The sequence below is a fragment of the Lepisosteus platostomus genome, chromosome 11, assembly GCF_059453375.1.
Source record: "Lepisosteus platostomus isolate fLepPlt1 chromosome 11, fLepPlt1.hap1, whole genome shotgun sequence".
NCBI lineage: Eukaryota > Metazoa > Chordata > Actinopteri > Semionotiformes > Lepisosteidae > Lepisosteus > Lepisosteus platostomus.
The window spans coordinates 28,789,339-28,806,581 of NC_142621.1; the positions used below are offsets into that span (position 1 = coordinate 28,789,339).

The following is a 17,243-nucleotide window of genomic DNA, read 5'->3' on the forward strand; positions in this document are numbered from 1 at the left end:
TACAGTATTTTTAACAAATAAATAAACCGAGCAGAATCACTGACTCTACTCTTAATCAGTTCTCCATATAACTCTGGTATACAAATCTGATATATTCCTATATAACCTATATATATTCCTGTATATAAATATTCCATACAGAGAGTCTTATATGACATACAGCATACCACAATCTGCATCCCAAATAGTTTCATAACAATTATCTGTACTATGAACTTATTCTTTTGAATTATTATATTTATTATTATTTGGCTGATGCATTAATGATTTTATTCCAGTGTGGTCAGGGTATATACCTGGGTATGGGTAGCTGAAGGGGACAACACCCAGAAGCTTCTTGACAAACATGCATTACAAGAGGGCTCAAGAGAGGATACTGAAATCTACAGCTGGAATAGCTGAGAAGTATGTAGAAAAAGACCTTCATCAATCACTTGATCAAATGAATCATTGCATTTCTTACTTGATTCAGTTTACAAATCAAAACATAGTGGAGCAACTCCTTCCCCTCAGAGAAACATAAGGAGATCTAAGGATAGTAGATGCCTGCTGTCTGCTTTACAAGTATGTCGGGTTTGTGGTGTACGATGCCAAGCAAGGCTCAAGGCGTCCTGGACTGTGTGCTCTTTATTAATTGTAAAATGACATTTCTCATCTATGTCAAAGCTCACTTGCGCGGCACAGCGATTTTTATGTAAAGAGATAAAGCTTACACACCACGGTTTAAGAAAAACACCCACAAGTAAATTTCACTGTGTGGCTCAGTGCATATTCTCAGCAAAGCGTTCTAAGCAGCTTATTTAATGCTTTTGTCGTTTACAACTGAAACATTACTTATGTGGCTTTGATGTTGCTATTGCATAAGGCAAAAACTTTAAGCCTGTTGACTATACAGAAAACTGCATTATTGGTACCTCAGCTATGTGTTTGGAAGGTTTCATAACCTTTGTGCCCTTTTCTGCAGAACAGACCTCGAGAGTAAAGCCCATTCACTCCAACAATAGGCATGTTTGTTCAGAAACAAAAATATCAAATGTATGACAAACATAGACCCAGAAGTCTCTGTCTGGACACAAGTGACGGAGGAACTATGCTGAGCCACAGTTTAGTTACACAGGTAAAGGGCTTCTTTTCAGTGACCGATTCCTCTTTTTTGCTGCATTTTTACTCATATCTTAACACCAAGTCCTTCAGGCTACTCCTGCACACTAATACATTCACTTTTCTTTTTCCTATCGAACCGGCTAATTGTTTCAACCTATCTGGCATAAAATATTTAAAAGTAGAGTATAGGAGAAAGGGCTTTGCATTGTTTTTTAGCAAGTTCCATGCATATGTACTTAGCACAAATAAACATTTATCTTTTCAACATTCACATTCAATAAAAATGGATTACAATAAATTAATGCAATGCAACACCAACATACCATGTATTCAGGACTACAGCATAAATGTAAAAACTACAATTCATAAAACACTAACAAGGAGAAGATTGTATTATATAAATCTGAAATTTCCTGCGGGAGACAGAGTTAAAAGTGTGCCTGTCCTGCATGAGCAGTAAAAGTCTTGAGTAACGAAACACCAAGATTAATGAATGCTTCTTTAAAATGTTTTTTACAAAACATTTTTTTTATAAGTTAGTCATCTTAAGGGATAAAAGACTTCATTAATTTATATACAGTAACTGGGTGTATCAGTCAGAAATGATCAATTAATCAAAATGTCACCAAAACATATGAATCAATAAATTCAGACTTTGTTCTATAAGCAGACTTATATAAATATATATTTCTTTTGATGCTCACGATACAGAATAGAGCAGAGAGGTTCCCAGCACTTCTCTCTCATGGATTCATGTCCCTCTGTGTCTCCATGTTCGCCATTATTCTCATCATCCAGGTCGTTTCAGACTTTTCACTTCTGTGGTTGTATAGCCTTTGTTCCTCCTATCTCACTACCACGAATACATTACAGAGCAGATGAAAATATGATTTGAGAATAAACTGGAAGTTAACCTCTTGACAATATTTCTACCAAATGAATGGATCTGACAAGGCTGATATAAGCCTTAGGATATCCAATGCTTGCCTTTCCCTGTTGCTAATGTGCTTTTGTGAGATTCGTCTGATGCATTATGTCAGATGGTGTACCTGATGATGCTGGGCTGATTAAAAGGGATGGTGGGTCCCACTGACACAGGAGACAATAGCTCTCAGAACTCCTTTAGGCTTGCATGGAGCATGTGACCTTTCAGAACTCTTCTGCTATAGACTACCTATTCTTGTCCTTGTGTCTTGATCCTTGTGTTGAGCTGTGCAGGCCTTACTGCCAAGTGTGACAGGTATTATTGCACTGACTCCCCAGCCATGGGTTAATAAAGTTTAAATGAGTCCATAAAGGATGTGAGATCATTCTTGGAAATGGCAGGTTGATATAGACATTTTGCTTTAAACTTTACCCACTGAATACATAAAAAATGGCTGGACATTTCACTGGACAGAGAATAGCGACCAGGTCATTACAGCTATCGAATACATAAACCGGGAACCAGTGTCAAATATCCTGGATTTTAAACAGCAATTCATTGTGCAAATCAATTAATCAATTATAGGAGTAGGTGCAGTACAATGATAACAGGGGCAAAATGTCAGCCTCAGTTTGTAAAGGCGAGTGCTGAAACAAGGGTGTAAGCCATCTGTGACTAGGAGTCTCCAAGGACCAACTCACAACTGACCCAAGAAAAGGTTTGGGATTATCTGGCAGCAACACAGCTCCCCCTGCTATCTCCCAGGTACTTGCTGTGCTGTCAGTAAAGGACACACCTCCCCTCCAAGCAGTGCGCAAACTCCAACATGGGGCTGCCTGCATGGAGCACGAGATGTGTTAAAAGATACTGTAAGTGGCTTGAAGGTAAGCAGGTCAGAGGAGTCTGCCTACATTCCTCATTCTCCCCAGTGCATGGTTGCAGGGTCCAGGTTAGTTATTGTGAGCAACTGTGTAAAAAAAACAATTGGCAAATCTGAATGTAGTCTAGAACAAAAAAATGATGGTAATGCCATTAATATTAATAATAATAATTATAGCTTACACTTATATAGTGATTTCTGGGCACTCCACTCAAAGCGATTTACAAATAATGGGGACTCCTCTCCTCCACCACCAATGTGCAGCATCTACATGGATGATGCAACAGCAGCCACAAATCAGCTATTAGTGGGGAGGAGAAGAGAGTAATGAAGCCAATTCAAAGATCGGGATTATTAGGCAACGATTGGTAAGGGCCAATGGGAAATTTGGCCAGGACGCCAGGGTTAGACCCCTACTCTTGTCCTGGGATTTTTAACGACCACAGAGAGGCATGACCTCAGTCTCATCTGAAGGACAGCACCTTTTTACAGTATGTACTGGGGCATTAGGACCCACACAGACTGCAGGGTGAGTACCACCTACTGGCCCCACTAACACCACTTCCAGCAGCAGCCTTAGTCTCCCATCCAGGTACTGACCAGGCTCACAGCTGCTTAGCTTCAGTGGGTTGCCAGTTGTGAGTTGCAGGGCAATATGGCTGCTGGCTGATTAATCCCTCTTTAGCTCAGAGAAGTGAGAATTCCCTGGACACAAGTGTGCATTGAAAACTAACAACTTCCCAATGCAATAGTCATAGTGAAAGCCAGACCACAAACACGGCGTGAAAAAAAGAAAGAAGTATATACACTTTTGTATCTTTAGATGACTGATGCAAACTTTCCTCCAAGATTTGTGTGGACATTCATTCTATACATTTTCCCCTCAATATTGGCAAGCTTCTCAGTCCTTTCCGATGAGAAGTAACTCCATAACATAATACTGTTACCACAATACTAGACAGCAGGGATGGTGTTGACTGGGTGACGTGTTGTGTGGTTTGCACTAGATACAGCATTCATCATTTGGACCAAAATGTTCCAATTTAGTCTCTTCTGACCACAGATCCAGTTTTTCCACATTTCACATTTGCCGTCTCATTTAAATGTTTTGTGGTAAAAAGATTTGAGATTTATTTTTCAACAATGGCTTTCCGTGACTTTGAAAAATAGGCTAGCTTTCACTCATGGACATTTTCTCCCATGTCACTTAACTAGTTTTTTCAAAGTGTCTGTTTACCTGGCAGTGGCATCCCTACGCAGTTTTCTCCTGGATCAGCTGCTTATTCTGGAGGGACAGCAGCATTTGGGTAGCATCAGACATCTTCAATTTCTTAATGTTTACCTGAAGGTGGAACTCTATATGCAGTAAATTCTTAATATACAAGAATACCCAATTCTTATCACAAATGCCAGTAAAACCACTTTGACTGTTTTTTTAAGAGCATGAACATAGCAGTGACAACCTTGAAAAAAGGATTTTATTCACTCTGATTGTTCTATTTCCATTTACAGCTCAGTATCATTTAAGCCATCTGCTTTAAAAAAAATCACTGTAAACATGCTTTAACTACATCTGGCACATTTTCTTCGAGTGGAAATATTTTCAAAATGTAAAACTTTAATCTGGAAACTGTTACAGATTTGTTGTTGTTATGTGCAAGTTACAGATTTAAAGAGACATTTATATGTCAAGTAAATAGAAACCAAGTACAGACCAAAAAAAGTGTAAACAATTGTGCTGGAGTTACCAAAAATACAATATAGTATATATATATAACATTGCAAAAACCATCGTTACCTAAAACAAGATACGAAGTCTAACCAGTTTGGCATCACCTGAATGAAATTAACACTTACCCAATGTGGATAAATTGCACTTTAACACACCTAGGTCTAGCAAATTATTCAATATGCATCAAAGCTTCAGCAGGATGCAAAGCCTAAAAGTCCTGCATTTCAGAAGCATACATTAAAATGGAAGATGTGGTGACAATACCTTTCAATCAGAGAACAAGTAAACCTGAGGACTATGGAGATAAAACAATGCTTGAAGCGCATACGAGAACACTTGCATGAGCAAGCTATAGCATTACTGCAGCAGAGTGCTCAATGTCAGTTAACAGCCTTGAGAAAAAGGACTTCATGCTCTTCTCAAGATTTTAAATTACTACCCATCACCCACTACAGTCATCAATTGTCTTCTTTGAAAACAATAATACAGCTACATAAGATTGTGTTGCTTTGCTTTTTAACCCCATTAATAAAACTTTACAACCCCCCACCTAGTTTAAACAAAAATAAGTTTAAATATATTTATCTAGGATAACATCTGAAATGTACAGTATTGCTTTAGTCTTCACTTTCCAGATGAAAGGCTTTGATTGTCCCTGCATCATTGAGTCCTTCAAAAGAAGTATTTTATGTAGTTGCAGATTCCCTTTTTTGGAGGGAATGGAGTCTACGAATCAAGTATATGGACAAAGTTGAAACAAAAAAAAATCATCTTCAGTTTCTTAGGCCAAATGTTTTGGGTTTCTTCATATTTAACAGCATCGGTGGCTTTATCTTTGGCTTATCAACAAAGAGCTGGGCCTCACTTTCTGTGGTCGGGAAGCGACGGCTGTAGATGTCTGGATACTCTTTCTGAAACTAAAAAAAACATGGAAATCTTAAGGGTTTAAACATTTTAAAAGATGTATATACATGTACATCTACATACAACCCAATAATAATACCACACCCTACAATGATCTGCACTCCTTGATCCTGCATGGGTATGTTAACAACATGCAAAATACTCTGGCTCAGTGACATATTTCAGAGAACATCACAATTGTCAATGGAACTAGAAAACTGGTTGTGAGTAAAAGACATTTACCTGTTTAAGCTTCTTTTTCTTTTCCTTTACACACAGGTTTTTATCCTTGATGAGGCTTTCCAGGAGATCGGCAATAGCAGCCTGTGAGACAGATAGCTTCTGCTCTTCAAACTCCTGGCAGGTGATTTGCCTGCAGAAGGAGTAGGTTGGCAGAGTGGCGCTGACACTTTCCCCAGGGTATGTTATCTGGGCATAAAAGAAAATAGCAGTTTGGTCACATTTGATTCTGGCACAATTCTAAACAACTGGTTTAAACTGTATTACAGCAACATAACTTATTTCGATATCTACTCTTTTCCTCCAAGTCAGGTTATGATCAAGTGTTATGTGTTCAAGAATATTTGGTACTAAAAATAAGTCTTTTCATGTTAAACAAAGATTAAAAAATGGATCTGGGACCTACCTGAACTTTTCGCATATAGTCAATATGGTCCTGAACAGCACTCAGCAGGTACCCTGGGACTTGAAGAATCTCTTGGTGATGATCCATTAAAAAGGAGACCAGTCTTGTGGCCAGGAGCTCATCAAGGTCTACCTCTTCTTGGCAGCACAGCACACAACGGGAGAATGTGTGCACCATCTGAAATGAAATAGTGACACCTAGTGCTTAGACCAAAGAACTCAAATCTCTTAGTGCAGACCGCAAACTAATATAGTAACATAACCAAACTTCTGAAAAAAGAATGCAAATAACCCTAAATGTACAACTGTTTTTCCAAAGACAATATAATACAGCATGGACATAAAGGTTACAAATGAGGAGGCTACTTGACCTATCTAGGTTGTTTCTTCGGTAGTAGCTTATTAATCAAGGATCTCCTCATGCCATTTAGTTTCACAGAGGAAACCAGGGTCTCAGCTTCATCAACATGGCTGGGAAGACTGTCAGCTTCCAAAACTTCCAAAAGGGAAGTACCTCTTCTCAGTTTTCAGTGCACTCTCTCATAGGTACCATATGTGTCCACTCGCTTGTGCTTTTAAAATTCAAATATCTGAACCAAACCTACAGTGTTCAGACCTAAAAAAAAAAAAGAGTAAGCTTTTTTAGCTATCAGAGTAGGATTCTCTTTTCATCCCCAAAATGCATCTTGTCACTTCCCTGAACTAATTCTAAAGGAGCACTAATGCAAAAAAAAAAATAGGGAGACAAAAGTACATTATACTCCAAAATGGGAACTTAATATTACATTAAAATGTTTGGTCATGAAGAATAGCAAACATCTGAGCAAGAAAAGGGCTCTTTCTGCATCAACAACTATTTTTGGTTGAGGCGTCAATACAGCCCGGGGGCAGTGAAACTAAATGTTAGAAACCTTTAAACCACAATCAGCTTCCAAATTGTTGAGATTTGATTATGGAGTCACTATCAAATCGCTGCAAACCATAGAGACAAAAATAAGAGCTGCTTATGGAATTCACCAATAGCCACAAAGGAAGGAAATGGCACAAATAAGATGAAGGATTGTTCTCTCCAGAGATGTGATTTCTCACCAATGTCCTTGTCCCTATTACATCATGGAGACGTGGCATGTCCACATTCTGACTCATTCGAGAGATCATGCGCATGAGCAGCTGAAGTTGGCGCCGGTTGCTTGGAGGTAGCAGAAGAGTACACAGCTGTAGGGCTTCTATCGCAACCCTCTCCAGCTGGGGCTGCAGCAAGCCTTGGAAACAAGAGATCCGATTATATTTGGATCAATACTCTTTAAGGAATATTGAAGCATCCCATGTGTAAATACAATGTGGCTAAAAACAGTTTAATATTTGTGAAAAAATTAGTTTATTCAGAATTCAGTTTCACAAAAAGTGTTTATATTAGAGATCGTTAATCAATGACCAGAAGTACAGAAGTGAAGTTCTTATATTTAAGAATGTGAGCAAGCAATCTATTCTCAGAAATTGCTTTACAGGTTCAGAAAAGCAGCTGTAGTTGTAAAGAGCATGCAAACAGTTGAAATACTGAACAAACAGAAATTAAAGGAATCTTTCTGGTCAGTATGATTTCAAATCAGATCTCTCAGGAAACTCAAATGACACATAAAATCTCTATACAACAGGCTCTTCATTTAATTAAATATTCCAGAAAAGTTCCTTTAAGAGTTTTAAACAGCAAAGCATTGAGTACAACATACAAGATGCTAATAATTGCATGCAGTCATAGGCTTACTTTGCTCAGGGCTTGGGGGACGTGCAAAAGTGGACACAGAGGTAGAAGACAGCTTTTCACAGAGTTCCATAGAGCTTTGGCAGCGTCTGCTCACATGTGCACTTTTCTGACCATCTTTCTTGGCGTCAGATAAATTTAATACGCTGGGTCTTCTCAGCCCAATGCTGGAGGAGAAATCTGGTTTCATTGTAATTTCAGCCACAGGAGCATTGATGCTATAACTACTAGATATCTCTTTGATGCTTCCAAGACCAGTACAATTTCCAACACTGTTAGACCTACTCATGTGGCGTCTTTTTATAGACTGAACTTCCAGGGGAATTGGCGCCTCATTGCTGGCTGACTGGCTGCTACAAAGTTCAATACCTTTTGTTAATTCTTTCGTGGAACATGAAGGGACAGATGTGTAAATAGGTTCTTGCCGTGGAGCTTTAGAATGAATGTCAAACGGAAAGCCAGTTTTACGCAATGAGCTACTGAAAGTACTGCCACTGCTGCTGCAAGATGTCAGGCTTTCCTCCGATTTGAAGAGATGTCTGGGGCCAGCATCACCTGAAATATCCATAATTCCTTCCATAGAATAGCACCTTGGTCTAAACTTGACTTGCATGGTTTCACTACTCTTAAACTGCGCAAGGTTCTGACAACTGCCTCCTATAATGTCACAGGCACTGGATCTTCTGTCAGCTTCGTTGCACTTCAGTATTTTCTTTGCACAGCCTTTTAGCTGTGCGAGTTGTTTGGCCTCCAAATTAGAAGAGAACACCTCTTTCATTGGTGATTCACTTTCCTCTAAAGATCCCTTACGGATTAAGCTTAGCAAGAGGCACTCTGTGGACTTGAACAGATTGGCATCATGTAAATGCTGAGTTTTGGCCGGCTGAGGATAGTTGGGTTCCTCTTGGCTTTTACGTTTCCCTCGTTGTGTTTTTGGGACCATGATGTAGCCGCACAAAACTATCAGAAAATCAGACAAAATAAAAAAGACTTTTGAAGTGAGTCAAATGTAAAGCTGGGCTGATGGATACATTGGGGGGAGGGGAAACTGCACATTCAGCAGGGTTAGTAAAAACAGCTTTGACCTTAAAGGACACAAGCAAAGCACAAATACACATTCAAAATATCATGTTATCAAAGGTAACATTCCACAGGATAATAGTGATGTCCATTTCTCCATTGAAAACATGCGTTTAAGTTAATATTCAAGTGTTACACTTCAAGTGCATGAAATACAATTGCTTCTCAGATCTTGCAACATTAGTTTTCTGCAACAGTTCTGGCTCAAAGTTTTCATTAGAGAAGATGAATGAGTATTCTATTCTCCTCTGTATTTCTGATGGGTTTTGCGTTCTTTTAATTTCCAAAAAAGAACATCTCTTCTGAGGTAATTTCCAAGCACACCACTAAAATGCAAAATTGATTTGTCCTTGGCTGAAGTGGTAAACAGTGGTGTTTTGATTGATAAATAAAAAGCTCCCTTGCTGTGGTCTCTCTAAAACTGGTTTAGGTAAGAGATATAATATAGGTGAGCCCCAGCATAATTATCCCCACATACTATACATTTTTAAACAGTGTCGACACATTCAACCTATGATAAACCAAATACTGATTTACAGGAAACCCCTTGAGTACCCAGTAGTGCTATTTTACATGTGGACTAACTACAAAATATTGAAAACAAATACGTACCTAAAATGTTCACAAATAATTCATAGTATTCAAATGTCAGGAGTGGCTGAGGAAGATTTATAAAATAATCTGAAACCGTTTTAAAAACATCCCTCTCAAACCCAGGGTAGGATGGCTGGCTGGAGTCATACTTTGGCCCTTTAAATGAAGGAGGATAAGGGGAAAAAATCATTCAATCGCAGTGGTAGACAAAGACAAGTTTTCAGCTGCCTTTCCAAGACTATATTTTGAGACAGGGGAGAAGTAAGAATAAGCACAGTAATGCTTTGCTTTTTCAAGAGACCATAGCACTGCTTAATCTGATGCATCTGTAATGGAGAAAAAGCCTACACTGCATTTACTCATGTTGAGTAAGGAGATTAAGGAGAACAGAGAACAGAATCTTAGACTGATGGGCTGGTTAGTTTGATCTATTTATGTCAGCTGGCTTGAGTCAAAAAAGGCTAACTTGGTCCTAAAGAGATACAATATGATGGTATTTTGAGATCACCTCTAATCCATTTAGATGAATAAATGTAAGGGATAAACTCAAAACCAATTTACATGATAAAAATTAAGTTGTTCCAAGTGCTCAGAACTTGCTTAAGAGTAACCCATAACATCTGCAGGATTGTGACTATCCAAGAACTGTACAAGAGTCAGTACAAGACAAATCTTGTACTAATTTATATGCTTAAATAGAGATCTCAATAAACCTGTTAAAAACATTCAATTAAAAAATAAATGAAAGGTATAAAGAATTCATAAGAATATCTGATCAGCAAGATTTAAAATCTAACATGAATATACAATTTTAAACATAAAAAAGAAAGAATTAAAGGCTGTATTATTTACTTACAGTTTGCCAAGCACTTCATAGCAGACAAAACCCAGTGGGGCAGGTCCCCTAAAAACAGAGTAATCAACATTGAGTTCAAATGATTTTTGGAATGGTCTTTAATTGTCCTGGAATAATAATGGGAAATGCATTCAGGATAAATAAATATTATAAAGGCCAATACACACTCAAAGAAACAACCCGACTTATATCATAAAAACATTAATGAATTACAAACAGCTTTGTATTCCTTTGTTTAAACACCTTGTTAACAAACATCACCTTGTTCAACAGCACAGTGATTTCAATCGTATAATATTTTTCTTTTGCAACATATCAGCCGATAACATCCACTAGAAAGTTGGAAACATGGATTACTAAAACTTTACTTGAATTCAACAAAATATTCTTACATGATTTTCCAGTACATCTGACAAAAACAAGTTTTAATCTTTTTAAGATTTTGATGTTAACTAGTCTTACTTTATGATGATTTTGAGCGATATTTACCCCATGTCATTAAAGCCAGTCTAATGTAAATGGCACAGTGTGAATTGTCTTCACCCAGAATTATTGAAGACCTAATCCATTTAATGCCTACAAAATAACTGGAATACAAACTATATCAATCTGGTTTGCTGAAAAAATAAAAAAACAATACCCGTCTTGTCTTGCAATGTGACCACTCCGTGCTTGTTGACATTAGTCATGTTGTAGACAATGTGTCCTGGATTGACTTGCGCTGGATCCAACACATCTTCCAGTGAAGTCAAGCCCAATGATTTCTGCAAACTAAAAACAAAAGGTCAATCTCACCTAAAAATGATATGTCCATAAACAGGTCCAGAGTCCATAGATATGTCTCTTAAAACTCACTGTGTTAGAGTAATATTCCTCCAAACTTCATGAATGTCTTCTTGTGTTATCTCCCGGCTATGAACCTGTACACTTTCTGGAACATCGGTGAGCTCTTCTTTGTTTAAGGGATCAATATTTTCCTAGAAATTACAGAGATTGTTTCTTGCATACAATTTTGAAAAGGATAATGACATTAGCTGCGCTCTCAAAAACCATGCGTGGATATCTTTACTATTACTAGAACGTGACCAATTCCAGCGATCTTTTGGAATGGTAAAATGCATCAAACATGCCCTTCATTCCTTTATTCAAAGTGATTTTAAGCTCATATGTTACAGCAAATATATAGGACAACATGAAATTCTTACCTGTGTTTCATCAAATTTCTTAGAACTTCGTCGATAAAAATTGGAGAATTTAAAAAAGCTCTCTCTTTCCTTGATTGACACACTTGCTGCTTTCTTTCTCATAAATGAAGGACGATATGGAATAATCTTCAAAGGAGATGTTGGGGGAAACCTTAGAACAATTCAAAGAAGAAATACATTTCAAAACAATACTTAGCTGGTGAATGAAAAAAATGGGCAGAAAATACAAGATTCCGTGCAGTTTATAGTACATCAGCTACCCATTTTTTTCATTGCCCAAAATGTTCTCTGCTGTGTTTCTCCAGTTCAAAATATTAGAATATGGATTTGTATTGTTGAATGAAATTTTTAATGAAAGTTTTAATGAAATGCATTATATTGTGAATCATAGATTATGGTCACAAAGCCTTTCAGAGTAAATTCACTGGAAAAAGTATTTGGAAATCTGCTGACGAATCAATGTTTCATTTCTTTTATTATATGAGGCAATATTCTAAATTAGATTGGATATAATATCGCTATCAGTCAACTACTGGGTTATTCAATGTACTGTAAAAGAAACTAAAGCGCAGGACAAATATATGCCTCCATTTAAAAAAAAAATATTGCTGATATTTTATGCACAGTCACGGAATCAGACAGTAAAGTAGGCAGGTGGCAATACTGCACTGAAGAGAAACACAGCTAGAGTATAAGCACACAAACAATTGGAAGGAACAAATCACACTAAAGACATCTGCACTTTTTTTAAATTCAAGGCTCCAGCTACACAGATTACTTTATTTCTACAGATCTACCTGGCTGTCCAAGATTATCGATAAGAATGCTGGCATTCTAGGTGGAAATACTTGCAGACAAGCACAGAACCCGAGGTACCTCTACCGTGCCATAGAGGGAGACAACGCAGAGCCACACTGTTGTCAATCCTTTAGATAAAATCACTTTCCTGGCCATATACAATTTCTTGCATTAGGAATTTGTCTTTTTGCATACCCCTGCTTGCTCTCCGTGAGACACACAGGCACACAGATGGGGAGAGAGAAGCTTGAGGTCAGAGTGCAGGGTCAGCCATTTATACAGCACCCCTGGAGCAGTTAGGGTTAAGGGCCTTGCTCAGGGGCCCAATGGAGTAAGATTTCTCTGCCAGCCACGGGATATGAACCGGCAACCTTCCAGCCACAGGTGCAGATCCTTAGCCACAGAGCCACCACTCTGCCCTTTATCACCAACTGCGACTACAAACACTACTCTTTAGATCTCCCACTCCCTTCTTAACCAAACAGAACATATTGACTCAAATTCAAAGGGTTTTATTGGCATGACCAATGAATTACAGTAAAGACTCGTTCAATCAAAGCCCTTTGGTATAAATAGCTTCTGGTTTCTGGCGCTATCTTTAAGGAAAACATCTTTTCAACAGCCTAAACCTTTTTCAATGCATCTTTACCATCTCTGCTTTTATCTTAACATCATATTCTCTAAGCTGTGTCTATGTCTCCCTGATCAGGACGTTGCTTTGGTATATCTGGAATAAAATGGTTAAATTGCAACAAGCTTTACAGGCTAAAGGATTTTTTTTTTTTTTTTTTTGCTGCAACCCTCCCTCCACATACACAAATGGGATGAATTAAAAAAAAACAGTGATATAAAATATTTGCCCTTGATTTATAGTTGGTCTCTGTCTTATACTGCACAAATAATTATAAATGACTTGTCTCAAGATTCAAATTAAACAACCCCACCATACTGTTTATTTGCTGGAACATTTGCACAAAGCTGCAACAGTTCAAACCTTTTTTTATCATGAATGTGCTAAATTTGCAGAAGAAAACAATCATTGCCTTTCTATGAACTGCAAAGCTAACACATTCATGTTAAAAAAACACTTTGTGAGATTAGTTAAAATGCTGAGGTGACTAAACGTTGGTGACCGCGCACTTAGTTTCTTAATTGTAAACTCTGCTTATTACTTATATCTGCAAAAACTGTGGGATAAAATGAAACAAAAAAACATATCCAAAACGTTTTTTTTTATCAATGTCCGATTCATGCATTTATAACATCAAGGCTTGATTTCTTCAATTCTTTTACTCTATGAGCTCCCTACCTCTCCTCTCAACAAGTTCCAATATGTTCAAAACTCTGCAGCTAGACTACTTACTCACACTAGACCTTGGCAGCATGTCACTCCCAAACTTAAGTCTCGACACTGGTTGTCTATAAACTCACATATTCAATACAAGATCTTGTTGCTGACTTTCAAGGCTCCGAACAATCCGGCTCCACATACATTTCTGAATTTCTGCATGTTTACACTTCCCCCTGTAGGCTCCATTCAGTTGAGGCTGGTCCTCTGCTCACTGTCACCAGGACTAAATCATGGACTGTTCATGACAGTGCCTTCTCCGTCGCTGCTCCAGTGTTGTGAAGTGACCGTCTTCAGACTTGACGAGAGATACCTTCTGTAACTCTTCAAATCCAAATTGAAATCTTGCCTTTTTACCAAGGGCTATGTCTAATTCCCTTCAGTCAATTTGTAAAAACCTGTATGCTTTCTCTTCTTCTTTTATTGTACTTTATTCACAATGTAAAGCGTCCTTGGGTTTGGAAAGATGCTTTATGAATAAGATATTTTTTTTTATCACCAACATGATCTCTAGGTGTTCCATCTACACTGAGGCACAGCGTGTAGACAAGCAACAAGAATCTGACAATGGGACTGTAATACATAAATATCCAAGCAAAAACCTATGCTGTCAAATTCAAAGAAAAGAAAAAAGGCTTTTCTGAATCCAAACAACAGGATGTGTCAAATTGCTACCATATGCCAAATAACAGCTGCTCACTAGTTAGACACAAATTCAGGCCATTTAAGAAAACCTATTAAGACGTGAAAGCCCTTTTCAATTACATGAGGAGGGTGAAAACCATTATCTCCCCTGCATTTACATTCTCGATTTTTTAGGACAAAGGACAGTTAGGTCCAGATTTCTCTTCACCAGACTATAAAAGGATCTCAGAAGCTGCAAAACAGAGCAGAAAACAAACCCTACCGAATTGGGGCAGGCAATATGTATCAACTCATACAATACGGAGCTCTGCAGTAGCCCCACTGTGCTGAGAACCTCCAGGAACATAAAAAAGCTGCAGGGGATTTTTACTTTGAGTAACACCCTCAGTTGAGAGGAAAAGCATTAAAATTCGAGTTCCGCCTACTCTTTCTATTTTAATATATATCTCACTACAGAAAAATAGGAGTTTAAGGTCCTATAAAATCAAAACCTCACTAACTTACACATGTATCCACCCATTTTCTTATCACTTGTTCCAATTCAGGGTTGTGGGGGAGCTGGAGCCTATCCCAACAAGCAACTGGTGCAAGGCAGGGTACACCCTGGACGCTACGCCAGTCCATCACAGGGCAGACACACAGACATGCCAAACTAGGGCCAGTTTTTCCAGTAGCCAATTGACCTACCAGTATGTTTCTGGACTATGGGCAGAAACTGAAGCACCTGGAGAAAACATGGGGAGAACATACGAACTCCATATTAATAATCACCCCAGGTCCTGAGAAGCTGATGAAAAAGGAAGTCTTGTCTTCAGGTTGCAGTGGGTCTAGGAGATCTGGGGTCAGAGACAGACTGCACCCAGGTTTTTTTGGATATAGTGTGATTTGAGATTTTTTTTAGATGCTTAGGTTTCTTAATTCATTTATGTGAATGAGTGTTATAGGTTGTTTTTGTAAAAAAAAGATAGGTGATGCATATTACCTAAAATTAATAGTTCTCTGTTGTTATTAATTTAACAGAATAATAACCCAATAAAACAAATGATTTAAAATAAAAGAACTGAATACTTGCCTACCATTGCACTACCAGGCCATCCCAAACATATACATTGTGTATCAAACTGTGTGTGTTTTGCTTGAGGCTTCTGCAGTTCTTGAAGAGTCTGAAATTGAGTGCATACCTGAAGAGCTGACTGTTGTCCTCCAGGTCTTCTGATCCCCATCTCCCCTTGACATCTTCGATCACATGGTTCTTTAGGAACTTCCTGAGCAGCTGGACGGTCTGTTGCCTGGTTACCTCCGGGCCAAAATTGCTATTGTTTCGGAGGAGCTCGTGTAACCAGTCCACAGCTGCTGCTGCAGTGAAACAGTTTCCATGCACTCTGAAATGCTGGCGGTGCTTTTTCAAAGGCATCCCCGCTCTGAAAAGCTTTGTGACCTCATTCCACTGTAAAGTGAAAAAGCGATGGTTACATTTAAATTATGGCAGCTACCTTCAAATTCCTGAATTTCTAAGATTCCTCTCCCTGTTCTCGCCATTTAACACCATAACACCACCGTTTTCATGGAAGGTTAAACAGAAGAGCATTACTGACCACTTCAGCACCATAACAGACAGGGGAAAGATGCTAACATAGCCGTGACACAAATGCGTGCAGAAAGTTCTTCATGTTATGTGAACATCTTAAAAAGCTGAAAAGATTTCTGAAATTCAATGCATCTCCTTCCAAACAAACGGTCTTGAAAGACATGAAACACAATTTCCGTTTATTCCGTTTACAAGGACCAAGAAAGGACGCATGCATTTAAAAGTCGAAAGTAAAAATGCATTTAAAAGTCGAAAATTAGAAAATACCCGACACAGTGAACAACAGCTACAGTAAGCAGATACCACTGATAAAATTACAGAACAACTATTGAAAAGCGTACAAATATGACTCGTATTACTGCATAAACCGCAAATAAAATGAATAATAAATTCGGTTATGTACAAACATAAAATACATATAGAACAACACCGAAAACAAAAACAAAATCAGCATATTGAGTACTAGATTTAAATCCCCGCAGTACAGTAGGAGTCTGTTGTCTCTGAGCGAGATTATTATCAGCCTTTACAGGAACTTCGGAAGACTAGCTCAGCTATCCACCCTAAACCCGTTAGAATACTGTAATTTTCGTTATCTAAACAACTCTTCCCACAATACAAGATACTATGCAGAGTAATTTCACCGCGTAATTAGCCCCATTATACAGGGCGTGCTTTAAAAAAGAAATACAAAAGTGAAAAACACAACAAATGTCGTTGTTAATAGGGTGCAAACGTGTAGTGCAGAAAGGCAACACCAGTCTTATCTTTGTTTTTTAATCGGTCTTACCAATTTCGTAGCCCTGTAAGGGCCTGGAGTGACGATGCGAGATTCCTGAAAATCCATCTTAAATATTCGATAGGGACGATTGCAGCCTTAATCGGAAGCACTCAGCTCAAAACCATAACCATCTCCCCCACCCACCCAGCAAGAGCTCCAGACAAACTCACAAACCATTCAACTGATGCGGACCGCAGTGTTTGAAATTGAGAGCGAGGCCCCGGAGTTCACCGATTGGAGGACAACAGGGTCATGTGACCGAAAATAGAACGTGGAAACTTGCGACAACTTTGCAACAAAATACAAGGTTCCCCGGAAACGAACTTCCGGTATCACAAAGTTATAATCTTCTCTATGGCGTGATATATTTTGTTTCTGACGAGTGTTTTTTTATACA

At 38.3% G+C, this 17,243-nt stretch overlaps 1 protein-coding gene across 2 annotated transcripts; it reads right to left on the reverse strand.

The window, feature by feature from the left end:
- Positions 1-4,369: 4,369 nt before the first annotated feature.
- LOC148652353 (DEP domain-containing protein 1A-like) lies at positions 4,370-17,041 on the reverse strand. 2 transcript variants are annotated; one of them, XM_088599024.1, is made up of 12 exons: positions 16,856-17,041; positions 15,659-15,924; positions 11,687-11,837; positions 11,337-11,458; positions 11,122-11,252; positions 10,482-10,529; positions 9,644-9,781; positions 7,955-8,911; positions 7,279-7,451; positions 6,191-6,367; positions 5,788-5,973; positions 4,370-5,558 (listed from the first exon to the last, which is right to left on the reverse strand). In XM_088599024.1, exons 1-12 carry the CDS (start codon positions 16,910-16,912, stop codon positions 5,415-5,417), a joined length of 2,550 nt encoding a protein of 849 aa, XP_088455150.1. In that variant the 5' UTR covers positions 16,913-17,041; the 3' UTR covers positions 4,370-5,414. The 2 variants fall into 2 exon arrangements, with proteins under 2 accessions (XP_088455150.1, XP_088455151.1); XM_088599025.1 differs by lacking the exon at positions 7,955-8,911.
- Positions 17,042-17,243: the final 202 nt, after the last annotated feature.